We start from the raw sequence: 14,605 nt of genomic DNA on the forward strand, positions 1-14,605 counted from the left end.
TGAGCGGGTGGGTAGAGGTGGTGAGAACAGGAGTCTGGGTCCGTCAATATGGTTTACCCTGACTTGTAGCAGGGAGCAGGGCCCTTTGGGGAACAAAGGCAGGGATTAGACTGGAAGAACTCCAGATCAGAAGCTTTGAGTCCGAGTGGTTCAGGCAGTGCTCCTAGGCCTGCTAGAGTTCAGCAGGGCTGAGTTATAGGGTACCAGGAGGAGAGGAATGGGAGAGGCACACATGAAGAAGGAGCGGGCAGCATCTACCCCACAGACACCAGTCCTCACCTCTGAATAACCTGTGGATGCCTTAAAGACCATTTTCCTATTCTTCTTACCCATGTTGCCTCAGTCAGGGAGCACTGTGGTGGGTTGAAAGGCTTCAACCATCATCATCATCATCATCAATAAGAACAACACTGTTTTTCCAAGAAGTCATAATCAATAAGGGAGGAGGGATGTTCCAGGAGACAGAAAGAATGAGACTAAGTATCTGTGAGCTCTGCAGCAGGGAGAGACGGCAGGGGGTGCACCCCAGATGCCCAGCTACCAAGCCTGAACCCAGGAGACATTCCTGACCGTTGGCCGCGGACATTCCTCACCCACACCTGAGACCTAGTCCACTACCAAATTTCACCAATATTTTCTCTTAGATGCAGCCTTTCCATCTCCACTGCCACTGCCAAGTTCAGGTCACCATCTTTTCCTGTGTTACTACAATGGCCCCCTCCTCCACCAAATTGGTCACTCTGCCCTCTCTCAACCAATTGTTCGCACTGGAGTCACTTTCTAAAACTCAAGCACAACCATGGCTTCGCTTGCTGTAAGTCTCAAAGGCCCCCCTGCAGTTACAGCACACCCTGACTCTCTCACGGGGCCTGCACACTCTGGTCCCTCAGGCCCCAGACTCATCTCGCCCACACATTCCTTGCGCTCTGTGCCAGCATGCTGCGTTTTATTCTTTGATAACTGCATGAGTTATTAATTTATTGCCTCTCAACTGTAGATCCATCCTTCATTGCCTGCTGTGAGAAAATGGAGACAGACACTAGACACTTCTCCCCCGTTGGCACAATGTTGAATTTGGTAGTAGATGGTGCTGGGGGGACCCTAGGGCAGGACCGGGTTTTTCTCCTCCTGGTTCCAATGTGCTCCTCTTGCCAGGCTCTCGAACGGCAGTTTCTCCAACAGCGGGCTCCTCCAGGCTGTTGGGGGGCTGGGAGTCGGCATGCTGCAGCTGCCCTCATATCCCTTTAGTGCAGCGGTTCTCAACCTGTGGGTCGCAACCCTGGCGGGGGTCGAACGACCAAAACACAGGGGTCACCTAAAGCCATGGTAAATACATATTTTATTTAAAAATGTATTGTATAATAAATATGTATTTTCCGATGGCTTTAGGCGACCCCTGTGTTTTGGTCGTTCGACCCCCGCCGGGGTCGCGACCCACAGGTTGAGAACCGCTGCTTCAGTGGCTTCACACCCGAGTGCAATGGTGAGGCCCCTCCCCATGGACCCCAGCATCCCCTCAGATGGCTTTATATTGAGCTCCACAGTGGGGTACCTGCTGTGGATGTCCTCCCTGTTACTGAAGGGGTAGACCCCCAGCAAGTCCTGGGTCTCAGCCAGGGTAGGCCAGGGGCTGCCCTCATGTACTCCTAGAGTTTTCTCGATGTCTTACAAGCTAATCCCTCATCACTCCAATCCCGTTATAACAGTAATAAAGACTTCTTAGAAAATAATAATTCTCCATATTGAACTTTCCTTGTTCAAATTACTGTGTGGTTTTAGTCTCTTGGTTGGACCCTGACATAAAACCACACAAACTAATTTCTGGCTTTTGTACAGGCTATGCACACAGCCTGTTTCAACTGGCTAACACAGTATAGTGTCTAAGAGTGTGAATATTAGAGCAAACTACCTTTTTTCAGATCACAGACCCAGCAATGGTGGTGTGAACCACTTAATCTCCCTATGCCTTGATATTCCCTTCTGTAAAATAGGGATAATATAATTATTGTGGGGATTACATAATTGAATATATGTAAAGGGTATGGCGCATCACTGTTCTATATCTTTAATATTATTAGCATTAGCTTCTTTCAACTCACACTTAGGGGTTTCAGCACCAGGGTCCCTTCTTCTGGGAAGCTGTCCTACCCACCTCCCATCCCAGGTCAGCAGGTGCCCCTCCCCTGTGCTCCCACACCCCTTCACTGCACTGATTCCACTGTGTGGTCACTGCAGGTTTACCTGTCAGTCTCTTCTGCAGGACTGCAAGCTCCGTGAGAGCAGGGTGTCCTCAGAACCTCACTGCACTTGAGGGAGGGAGTGACCTGTCAGTTCAAGTACTCTGAGAAGTAGACACCAAGACAGGATTAGCCGTGTAGGAAATGTACTGGGGGAAATGCCTGAGCACAAAGGGGGAGGGAACAGGAGAAGGTAGGAAGAGCCTTCATACTGCCTGTGCAGGTCTGACACCTGTGCAGGAGAGAAGGAAGGAAGGAGGGGAGGGTAGGAAAGGTCTCAGATTTCAGAGCCGTTCTAAGAAAGACCTGCCCAGGACACTGGGGTGTCCTTGAGCCTTAGTCACTCACTGGAGGACTCCTCTAGTTCCCTGGTTGGGCCTGCATAGGTACTGCCACAGTGACCAGTCCTTGCTGAAAGCAGCCTGAGGGAAGCAAGGCCTCAGTGGAAATGTGGTGCTGAATCTAGAGAAACAACTGTTGGGGCTGTCAGTCAGGTCTGGTCCCACAGCAGACCTGTGCAGCACATTTTCATGACAGACATGGTGACTAACAGAAGGCTGGTCACATGCAAGGATACAAGGCCAAAACCAGTGATGCCAGAACCTGTCACCTTGATGTAGAGATAGGGAGTGGGTCCATGGCCCTCCCGGAGTAAGCCTTTGTACTTATATATAAATACAATCAAAATTTCACTATAACAAAATTACTTTTAATTTTAATGTGTGAATTTCCTTCAGGTCTTATCATGCTTACATTATTGCAATCATCGTGCAAGTAGTAATTCATATTTCTTAAAGATATATTTATAACTAATATTTCCATATTTCTACTATAATCTCCATCATTATACTTTTTAGTGACTGAACAATATTCAACAAATGGATGTAGCACAATTTCCTAAGTCATTACTGTTCAATATTTCCATTATTCCTATTTTTTTGTATTACAGCTCTTATATAGAAACATCTTTGGGCATATGTATACTATTTAGTTTCTGTTGGATTATAATTCTAGGATAAACTACAAGGTTTGAAGTTACTAGATCAAAAATGCAATTTTACGATTGTATCAAGTTTTGGCAAATTACTTTCTAAAAACATTATGTCAATTAACAATGTGTATTATTTGTGTATTGCTGCATAAGAAAATACTAACATACTCTAAGTGGTGTAATATAACCCACACTTATTGTTCCACTGTTCCTATGGATCAGGGATCCAGATGTGCCTTAGCTGTGCCCCTGCTTCAGGGTCTGTCACAGGCTGAGATGAAGGTGTCACAGCATCTGGGGCACCATCTGAAGACCCAACTGGGGCAGGGTTCTCCTTCACGTTCCCATGGTTGTTGGGGGCTGCCAGACTGATGACCTCAGTTTTAGCCGGCTGTTGGCCAGAGGTTGCCCTTCATTCCTTTCCAGGCAGGCCTCTTCAATATGGCAACTTGCTCATTCAAAGCAAGCATCCGAGAAGGTAACATCCTGCTAGCAAGACAAAAGTCACATCTTTTGTAACTTAATTACAGAAGCAACATCTTTTTAATGTTGCTGTAGTCTATTTTTTTTTAAAAAACAAAGGGGAGCAAAGGAAAGATGACACTAGACCAAGAATACAGAACAGGGATTGGTGGGGGCCCTCGTGGAAGCTGCTTACTGTAAACATCAACAAGTGCGTATGCTTGTGCGAATTTTACCACAATCTTACTAACACCAAACGCTCTCGTATTTAAAAATTACCAGTACAGTAGGTGTAAAAGAGTATCTCCTATCTTAATGCCCTCTTCTCCAGTCTGGTCTCTCTCCCTATGGCCACCTAATCCTTTGCATTCAGTTGCTGCCAAGTAATTTCTCAAAAGGTGTCAGCTAATAGTAACCTAAAGAACAGTCCTGAGATTTGAAAAGCTGTAAGCGCAGAGTTGTACTAGGCAGCAGTGAGTTCCCTGAGAGGTTCAAGTCTCAAGGAATAGCTGGTATTTGGGTAGCAACTCCAAGACCTGAACACTCTGGTACTTGTACCACTTAAAAATAATAAAATGTAGGAAACTAATCTTCTTTTAAAGCTTACTACATACCCTCACTGGGCTTCATGTTTTACAAACTTTATTTCATTTTTATTGTGAAAACAACGCTGTTAAGATACATACTAATATACCAATTTTATAGATAGAAAACTGAAGATCAAAGATGTGAAATCACTTGTTTAAGGTTATTCTGCTAAAGTGACAGGACCAGAATTTGAACCCACAGCTGGCTGCCCAGAATGTGCTCTTTCTCTGCCTCCTAACACGCCCTTGTCCTCAGCTGGGCCTCTGAGAGTTCCATAACACTGCCCTTCCACCCCACTCTCACCTCAACACTAAACATATCTATCTGGTGGCCCCTTTCTCTTCAATTTAGCTGAAAGGGTCTGCCCTGGAAACTCCAGAGGCTCTGCTCAGTGACCAAACTTCTTCCTGATAAAAGAGGTGAGACTGGAAGGTCACCTCTAACCAGCCTGGAGAGAAAGAGTGGGGAGTCCACAGTGTATGGAAGGTCACCTCTAACCAGCCTGGAGAGAAAGAGCGGGGAGTCCACAGTGTATGGAAGGTCACCTCTACCAGCCTGGAGAGAAAGAGTGGGGAGTCCACAGTGTATGGAAGGTCACCTCTAACCAGCCTGGAGAGAAAGAGTGGGGAGTCCACAGTGTATGGAAGGTCACCTCTAACCAGCCTGGAGAGAAAGAGTGGGGAGTCCACAGTGTATCATGAAACCCTCTGGACAAACAGGACAGTATAAATGTAGTTTCAAGAATGGGAGCTGGAGCCAGATGACTAGCTTCAAATCCTGGTTCTGCCACTTCCAAAGCTTTATGATTTGGGGCAAATTTCTTCACCTTTCTGTGCTGTCTGCTTGCCTGTAAAATTGAAATAATCTTACCAACTACATGTTCCAATTTGGTGATTAAACTTTTAAACATGCCTTTAAGAACCCAGCACAGTGTCTAGGACACAATAAAAAGCCCCATTAACATTACAATGTGGGCAGGAGGTCGCCCTCACTGGGTGAGGACTCACATCCATCTGGAACCCTGCTTGTGATCTAGCTCAGTGTTTTTCAACCAGTGTGCCGCGCACACTAGTGTGCCGTGAGACATGGTCAGGTGAGCCATGGGGAAATTAAACATGGGTCCCCAAACTACAGCCGGCGTGCCGGATACGGCCGGCAGAGGCTATTTATCTGGCCGCCGCCTGCCACCTCCATCCTAACATAAACATTCCCCTCACAATCCCTCCAGCTATCAGCGACAGGAAGAGTGAAGGCACAGGGAACGCTCACTGACCAATCACCTTCTAGGATTCATCCCGACCACTAGCGATGAACCAATAGTAGGCCGCCTCTCATCCACACCCAGGAAGGTCCCCGCTCGGGCTGCAGCACACTTGTCATTGTGTGGCCGCAGTGAGTAGTTGAAGCTGCTACTCCTCCCCATGGTCCCGATTTCTAATCCTGGTCAGGACTGGAGGTAAATGTTGCCACCACTAGATGAAGCCTCAGCCTCAGCTGGTTATGTCTATCCTGATGGAGTATATAGATATTTGACCTTTTTCTTTTTAAAAGAGGCCCCCGCAGAGGGTGATATACAATGCATCACAATGCATCACAATGTTATCTAACTTTAAAGCTAAAGTTTGCTGATCTTCCTTTGGACAGTTTTTGGTTATCTGTTGCCAAGGAGTTTCCCCATTCTGGCCAACAAAGCTATTTGACATTGCTCCCATTTTCGACCATATATCTATGTGAGCTGAGCTTCTCAAGCTTGACTGCGATAAAAACTAAAAACAGAGAGAGACTGAGAACTGTTGAGGAAGAGCTTCGTGTGTGTCTTTCTACCATTCCCGCCAGGATATCCATTTTGTGTTCATCGAAACAGGCCCAGGTTTCACACTAAGTGAGTATAAATACATTTAGAAACTATATTATTAACTATATGTATAATATGTACTGTGTTAGAGTGTCATTTTGTGTCATTTTGGTAGGTGGTGTGCCCCAGGATTTTGTAAATGTAAAAAATGTGCCACGGCTCAAAAAAGGTGGGGATTGCAGTCCATGTGCATGCGCACAACACTAGCATGGCTGCACGGGCCCAGCACTGTGGACACTGGCTGGAGGGGACAGAAGCAATACAGTAGGATTAGCGCTGGGCAGAGCCGATGCCAGCACCAGGACTTGGGGACTACCCTCCCTGTATTCTGGCTATGTTCGGATGTGGTGGGGTTGTATCTGTGTATTGGGGTAGCTCTGAGAACCATGAACATGTGGGCAGCATGACTCAATAGAACAACATTGCCTAGGGATCCAGGGCAAAGTGCTGATGACTGAGGCACACAGCAGGCATCTGAGAAGGAAGACGCGAGGCAATGCTCACAGGGTAACTTCTTGTCACTTGGCCCATCTGCAAAGCCCTAGACCATGTTTTTTCATCTTTCTAGGATCAACCCCCAAACTGTGCAGGACCCAATACATCACACAATTTTGGAGGTCCCTGAAGCCTCTTGGGGTCCCTGGTTCCCTGAGTAGTCATCTGTGTAGGAAGTGACCCAAAAGTGTCCTGGTTTCCCCACTGAAATCAGTAATCATGGGAGATCAGGGTCAGGTCCTATCCTTGGAAAGTCCCAAGTTGGGAAGACAGGGCTGGGATCACATACCATTTTTACATCAAGCCAGCCTTACTGTAATGGCTCAGACTCTGAGGTGCCAGGACTGTCTGTTGTAGCCAAGAGCCTCATTCTTGTATTAAAAAATATTGAGAACCTCAGTCCAGAGCTGTAAACAAGACACACAACCCTGCCCTTGCAGATAGTACATTTTGGCAGGAAATGTTAAGCCACTAACTCCACAACAGCTTATTTAATTACAGTAGCAGTGAGGGTTAGGGAGAGGCATAAGGTGTGCCACATGGCATGAATGGGGATGGTGACTGCAGTCAGGTCCCTGAGTCATCCTCTAGGGGAGAGCGAGCACCTCAGGTGAAGAACAGCTGTGGTAAAGGCCGGCGTGGGGAAGGAAGGGAGGCACCTAAGGAACCACAATTCTGACGAGGTTACCAATCACAGAGCTGGGGCAATGGGATGCAGGGAAGGCCAGTAGGCCTCGGCTCAGAGATGAAACTTTAGCCAGAGAGCAAGGAAGTGCCAGGGGAGGGCTGCAGTGGCTGGGTTTCTGATGCTCATGCTGCTTAGGCTTGAGCCAGGATGGGTGGTGTGTGGAATGCAGTAAGGAGCAGGGACAGCTCGCAGGGTGGAGGCTGTGAGCCAAGGTTTGGAGGTGGGACTGGAACAACCCTGGAGTGCAGACAATATTTGATATAAAGTAGAGGAAGCCTAGTAAGCAGCCATTTTAGGGACCCCTCCCCCATGCACAACGGGGCTCCCTTATCTTACCATTTGGGCAGGAATGCCTGATGACACCATCCTGGCTCTCGCAGAATTGACAGTAGCTGGGTTGTGGGTCAGGAGTGGTGAGAAAGTGGAGTGCACCAATTCCAGACTCCAAACAACACATCTCCAGCCAAGACAGTCCCACGTGGTGGCAGCAGCTGCTGGTGACATGCTGAGTGTCCGCTGAATGTGGTATTTCCGAGTGGGGACTTGTTCACCCATTCACTAACTCATCCATTCTTCTATGCACATATTGAGCCTATGCCCAACACTGTACCAGGGACCTGAGAGATAGGTACAGTCTGCCTAGGCCTGATATGGGAGCTGCAGACTGGAACAGAATGGAGCCAGAGTACATACCAGACCACAGAATAGGAACCAGTAGGAAGGCATGCTTCCCCATCACTCACTCTCCATTCAGTCCCCTGCAGGAACTGCCTGTCCCCAGCACTGCTCATTCCTTTCCTAGTTACACTGGCAACCAGGCCTGAATTCTTTAGCTCTTCCAGGGAAAACATAATTGCCAACAAAAACAATACAGGAAGCCTAGCTTGCTGATCACAACTCTCCTTATCATCCCCACCATATGTGACACTGGGTTGGTCCACTGTCCATCCCCATCCTCCTCTCATTACTGGGCTGTAAGCCAAGGTCATCCCTTCTCCATTGTCCCTTAAGCCCCCCTCACTCCCTCTCCTCTGCAAGCCCTGCCCATGTTCTACACCGCATCAGTGGGCTCTGTCCCTGCAAGGCCAGTTTAGCCAAGGCTTTTTCCTTCCCTGTCCTTTGGCCAGAGCTCCAACCAGGTCTCCCTTGCCACAGGTCTTGCCAGGTTCCAGCAACACCTCTCCCCTTCAGGCCCAGGGGCTCTCCTGCCCAGCTCTCTGAGCATGCCAGCTATATTGGGTACACCACCCTTAAAGCCCTATTGCAAGCTCCTATTTCCAGCCTCACAGGCACACAATAGCTTATGTTGGCTACTGAAAGCTTTTAATCGCTACTGAATTAGAAGGAAATTGGGATCTGACCAACAGGTAAAATACAGGGTTGTTCTTCACTATAGGAAAATGTTCACATGGTGCTTGCACCTATGATGGTGAGATGTGTTCACAGCCCACTGGTAACTGAAGATGAACAAGGAGGCACATCCTGTTTATTTATGGCACACTTCTTCTGTCAGGAGACCCCACAATTCTGCTATTTTACATGACTCCATTTTACAGTAGAGGAAACCAAGGCTCAGATTCAGAGAGGGAAGTGCCCAAGGTTGCCGAGATCATTAAAGATGGGTTGGGGTAGAATCTAGGCTGTTTTGACTTAAAACCCCTGATTTTTCTGTTGTTAGGCTGTGGGAGGCACCAAGAGAGCCCCCAAGATCAATGCTAGGGCAGGGTCTGCACGTGCTAAAACTGTCTGTGAGATGAGCCCTTCAGGAGTGGCCTGGGTTGACTGTGGCCCTCCACATCTGCAGCATGGAGTCCCGGTGGGTTGTGAAGGGTAAATGTTTGATGCAGAACCAATGTCTGGGAACAATGTTCCTGCTGGGTGTATACTGCTTCTCTCCAGGCCTGCCCAAGAGACTGCGTAGGGCCAGGTTGCCAGACAGAACCTTCTCATAGAATTCCATTCCACCGTGAGTATAGGCTACAGACAGGAAGGCTGCGTGGTGGTTCAGCCAGACTTCCAGGGCATGAGTGAGAGAATCTGTGGAGAAGGTGTAAGCCACAAAGCCCATCACTGCTGCCACCAGGTTGAAGGCAGCCCATAATTTCATGGGGCCTCCATAGAGCCCCAGGGCACGCGTGGCACCCATGCTCAGTGCAGATTCCTGCCAGGCAAGCTGGGGTCGGCAGGGCCTGCAGAGCAGCCGCACCGCTCTCCAGATACACTGCCTCCCTGGCCAAGGTGGACTTCCGGGCGTCATGGAGCACGGCCAGGGCATCTCTCAGCCGGGTACCTCCTGGGCTCTTCCAGTCCATTCTTTGCCTATGTACAACCACAGGGTGGTAAGTGTTGGTCACTGGAGCACCCAAGGAAGCTGGCGGGGATGCCCACCATTGCCCCAGCAGGGAGTCTCAGAAAGCCAGCACTCACAGGCTGGAAGGTGAAGGTGGTGAAGGCCTTGTAGCAATGGCTTGACGAGATTCCCAGGTCCTGCAACACCTCTTGGAAGAATCTCTGCAGCTCTGGGGAGAGGGGAGCTGGCAGGCCCTGAGGCCAGTACTGATATAGCCATTGAAACACAGGCTCTGGGAAAAGGTAGTGCAAGATCTGGGCTCCAAACAGGCCTGCACAGGAACCCACCAACGGGCCTGTCCTGTGTCTCTGCACAAACGCTGTGGCCCACCACAGGGGGCCTGCCATGTATGCTGCCGCCACTATACACCTGGGCCAAGAAAAAGAGAAGTCAGCCAACAGTTAGTTCCCTCCGTCTGCCTTCAGGACTGGACACCCTCCCAGGGCCACATCCTTGTGACAATGGCCCACTACTAGGGTGGCTGTGATGAAGAATGAATGAACACAAATAAAACAAATAGTATCTGACACAGTAGTGGACACCCCTTGTGATAATATCTGTGATTACTATTTTTATTCCCACAATACTAAGTATCCCACTGCCTTACTCCGCTTGTTCATTCCCTAGTAAGGCGCTATGGACTGCTAACTTACAGGTGAAGCGTGTGTTCAACTTACTGAGTACAACTCTATGCTAGACAGTCCTGACAGCTTTACATTTATTGTCTCACAACCAAATGCTCACAACTCCATGACCTAACTACTGCTATTGCCCCCTATTTAAAGCAGTGAAAACTGAGGCAGAGACAAGCTAAGTAAATTGGTCAAACTTCCAAACTATTAAAGTGGCATTTAACAGCTGAACTGGGTCCACCCAAATGTGTATGCTTAAGTCTTAACCCCTAGGAAGTCAGAATGTGATGGTATTTAGAGATGGGGCCTCTCAAGAGGTAATGAAGTTAAATGAGGTCATTAGTACAGGCTCTATTCCAATATGATGTCCTTATGAAAACAGGACACAGACACAACCACTGGAAAGATCATGAGAAAAAGTGATCATCTACAAGCCAATGAGAAACCAACATCTTGATCTTAAACTTTCAGCCTCCGGAATGCTGAGAAAAATCAATTTCTGCCACCCAGTAATGCCATGGCAGCCCTAGCAGACCAATACAAGCACAGTATTTAAACAGAGAGAGGTTATCAGGCGTTCACAGAAAACTTCACTTTAGAAAAAAACTTTAATACTAAATTGCAAACATACACAAAAGTATACAAAATAGTACATGAACGTCAATCATCAGATCACGGCCAATCTCGCTTCATCTCTACTCCCAACCACATGCCCCCGCCAACTGGTTTTCTTGGAAATACATCCCGAGCATCCCCTTATTTCATCCCTAAACATTTCAGAAAAATTCACAATTACTTAACTTTGGTTGAAGCTGTCTTCCTGCCTGTGAAAAGTGTATAATTAACAAATAAGCTGCTGCAAATAAGAACGTGGGGTATTTATTTTTGATAAAAAACCCTAGAGAGTAACAAAATTTGGCCCCTTTCCAAAGAGGAAACTGAGGGTAGGAACGAAAGGGTCCTTTGTTAGGGGCCCAGTGCCCCCCAGGGCCACCAGCGCCAAACCCGCGCTCCAGGTGGGCCTCGAGGGCAGCGCCTCGCATTACTCAGGCAGCTGTGAGAAGAGGACCTCCCCTGACCCCCGGCTTCCATCCGGGCCCCCTAGGCTACGCCTGGGACTCGAAAACACTACCCCCAAGGAACCTGGAGAGGAGGCTCAGTCCCTAGTTGCCCTCACCAGCCCAACCTTCCCCAAACACTCTCCTCCTCACGGTAGCTCACGCCCTCACGCCGCCGCAACGAGTGCGCAGGGCGTGCCCAGGTGCACAGCATCCCCCGGCCAGGCCCTGGGGGCGTGTCTAGGGCATGTCCAGGCGCACAGCACCCAGGCCAGGCCCTGGGGCCGTGCCTAGGGCGTGTCCAGGCGCACAGCTTCCAGGCCAGGCCCTGGGGGCGTGTCTAGGGCGTGTCCAGGCGCACAGCACCCAGGCCAGGCCCTGGGGCCGTGCCTAGGGCGTGTCCAGGCGCACAGCTTCCAGGCCAGGCCCTGGGGGCGTGTCTAGGGCGTGTCTAGGCGTACAGCTCCCAGGCCAGGCCCTGGGGGCGTGCCTAGGGCGTGTCTAGGCGTACAGCTCCCAGGCCAGGCCCTGGGGGCGTGTCTAGGGCGTGTCTAGGCGCACAGCACCCCGGCCAGGCCCTGGGGGCGTGCCTAGGGCGTGTCTAGGCGCACAGCACTGCAGACATTTGGGAGGCCCCTTCTTGATTCAGCTCCTTAAGTGGGTCTGCAACCTACAAAGTGCTGGCAGTGGCTTAGTCGCTCGGTTTAACGCTGGAGAAAACGGCGTTTCCGCGTGGGTAGGAGGCGGCTGATAGCAGAGCGATCATGGGAATCCATGTGCGCCTTACTGCCAGGTCCGTGACCTTTCCTGTGTGGAAGCGCTCACCGCCGAGGGGCGCTCTGGGCTTTATATAAATTACCACGTGCAGTGCCCCGCCCCCCAGTTCCTCTCAAGTGATTTACGCTGTACAGTCAGGCCATAGAGCATCGTCACAGCTGTCACTTCACCTTCCCAGGTCAGGGATGCGCTTGCCTCTGCACCAAACCCAGCTTGCCACCTATTTTTGTAAATAAAGGTTTTTTGGAATAGAGCCAGGACTATGTCTTTACAAGTTGTCTATGGCTGCTTTCCCGAGAAGAGCAGAGTTGAGTAGTGAGGGCAGAGAAAGCCTGGCCCAGGAAACCTAATTTTTACTACCAGTCCATTCCAGAAAAAGTCTATGGACCCTTACAGCAGATTAGTCCTATTTTATAGACGAAGAAACAGGCATTTGGCCTGGCCTGTGGTGGCGCAGTGAATAAATAGAGCTTTGACCTGGAACACTGAGGTCACTAGTTTGAAACCCTGGGCTTGCTAGGTCAAGGCATATATATATGAGAAACAATCAAGGAACATAAAGTGATGCGCAACCACAAGTTGATGCTTCTATCTCTCCCTTCCTGTCTGTCACTTTCTCTAAAGCAAAAACAAACACCAATGAGGATGTGGGGGAACCCAAGATGGGATACAATCACAAGTTACATTTCTTTTTTTGAAAACTTTTTAATTGAATTTATGGGGGTCTTTAATTAACTCTTAATGTGATGATTTGTCAGCATCTTTCCCTGATCTTTCAGCCCTGGGAAAATTTCCCAGCAATCTGCATGTGTGCACATGTGATGTGTGTTGTCTCCCAAGTCGGCATGGGCATGAGGGGCTGCTCCTCCTGTCTGCTCCTGACCAGCAAACTGCAGAGACCCCGATGCTGGGGCGGCCAAGGCTCAGGGTCCCGAGTGATCATCAGGACCTGCCTCATGGGCACTGTATGGCACCCTGGGCTGGTTGGAATTATCTTGGGAAGAAAATTAACCCCTGAAAGGCAAGTATGTCATTTTTTTAAGGTGGATGGGAGATACAAATATTGAACTTTGAGTAGTAAAAGTAATGTGACTTCATTTTATCCCTTAAGCCAGCAATTTTCAACCAATGTGTGATACCTGACTATTTAGTCAGAGGCACTGACCTCTTTTCCCTTACATTTTCAAATAAAAAAATGACAACAGCCAGCACAACCATAGCCATCATGTCAATGAATCAAAATTATACCTATTTTTTTTGTCAGGTCAGAAAAAAATATAGCTTTGGGTGTGCCAGATGGTCTTGGTCTTGGTTTTGGTTTCATAATGGAAAAAGAACTCCCAGAAAAATGTTGGAATCAATGAATTAATGAAGAGCCCTTTCAAAATTGTATACACAGTCTGATAGCTGCTATTTAAATATATGCATGAAAATAATGGAGGAAATACATCCAAATATATTTGGATAATATTAGGTTGTTATAATATAGCCCAAATGCCATCACCCTTACCAGCTCATGCAAATGAATGAAGCCATATTAACAAACACAGCCAAAGGTCTGGTTTTTACTAACTCCTGGCCCCTTGGCAATAATCTACCCCAGGTAGTTCTGAGAGTTCCCAGAGGGGTCGTTTTTCCCATTGCTCCCAAAGCAGTCTGCAAGCTCTAGTTGTCCCTCCATTTCTAATCCCCTCTTGCTAGTGTCTGCCATCACATAGCTACTGGGAGAGCCTGTGTCCTCGCCAGGGCTGATCTTTATGGGAATGGCCGCCAAAGCCAGAGTCAGTGATGATTAGGGGGAAGAGGGGGTTGGTTCTGTGCAGAGGTGGGAAAGAACTCCTTCCCCAAACGCATGCTCCCCCCCCCCCTCCACAGGGTACCACCCCTCCAAAAGACTCCCAGCTCCTGGCCTTTAGCCTTTCATCACAGAGGCCTTGCTTGGAAAGTCTCATCATGAACTCTTGAAACAAAAACTCTTTTTTTCTTTTTTCTTTTGTATTTTTCAGAAGTGAGAAGCGGGGAGGCAGAGAGAGAGACTCCCGCATGTTCCTGACTGGTATGTCCACTAGGGGGCAATGCTTTGCCCATCTGGAGCATTGCTCTGTTGCAACCAGAGCTGTTCTAGCGCCTGAGGTGGAAGCCATGGAACAATCCTCAGGGCCCAGGCCAACTTTGCTCCAATGGAATCTTGACTGCAGGAGGGAAGAGACAAATAGAGAGAAAGGAGAGGGGGAAGGGTGGAAAAGCAGATGGGTGCTTCTCCTCTGTGCCCTGGCCAGGAGTTGAATCTGGGACTTCTACATGCCGGGTTGACACTCTATCACTGAGCCAACAGGCTAGGGCTAAAACAAGGACTATTGAAACAAGAAGCTTTAAACATTGCCATCCTACTAATAACATTTTATTTTTAGAAAGAAAAATTACAACTTAAAAATATATACATCATCCACATTTCAATTTTTTTTTTTTTAC

The 14,605-nt window shown here is 48.5% G+C and overlaps 1 protein-coding gene across 1 annotated transcript; it reads right to left on the reverse strand.

Annotated features, from left to right (window-relative positions):
* Positions 1-9,078: 9,078 nt before the first annotated feature.
* Positions 9,079-11,567, reverse strand: TMEM177 (transmembrane protein 177). The gene is given in 4 exon segments (XM_066346292.1): positions 9,079-9,472; positions 9,474-9,682; positions 9,684-10,035; positions 11,510-11,567. Coding segments are annotated over 3 exon segments (933 nt in total). The 5' UTR covers positions 10,014-10,035; positions 11,510-11,567.
* Between the last annotated feature and the right edge of the window lie 3,038 nt (positions 11,568-14,605).

Source organism: Saccopteryx leptura, chromosome 7 (genome assembly GCF_036850995.1).
Source record: "Saccopteryx leptura isolate mSacLep1 chromosome 7, mSacLep1_pri_phased_curated, whole genome shotgun sequence".
In the NCBI taxonomy this organism is placed as follows: Eukaryota; Metazoa; Chordata; class Mammalia; order Chiroptera; family Emballonuridae; genus Saccopteryx; species Saccopteryx leptura.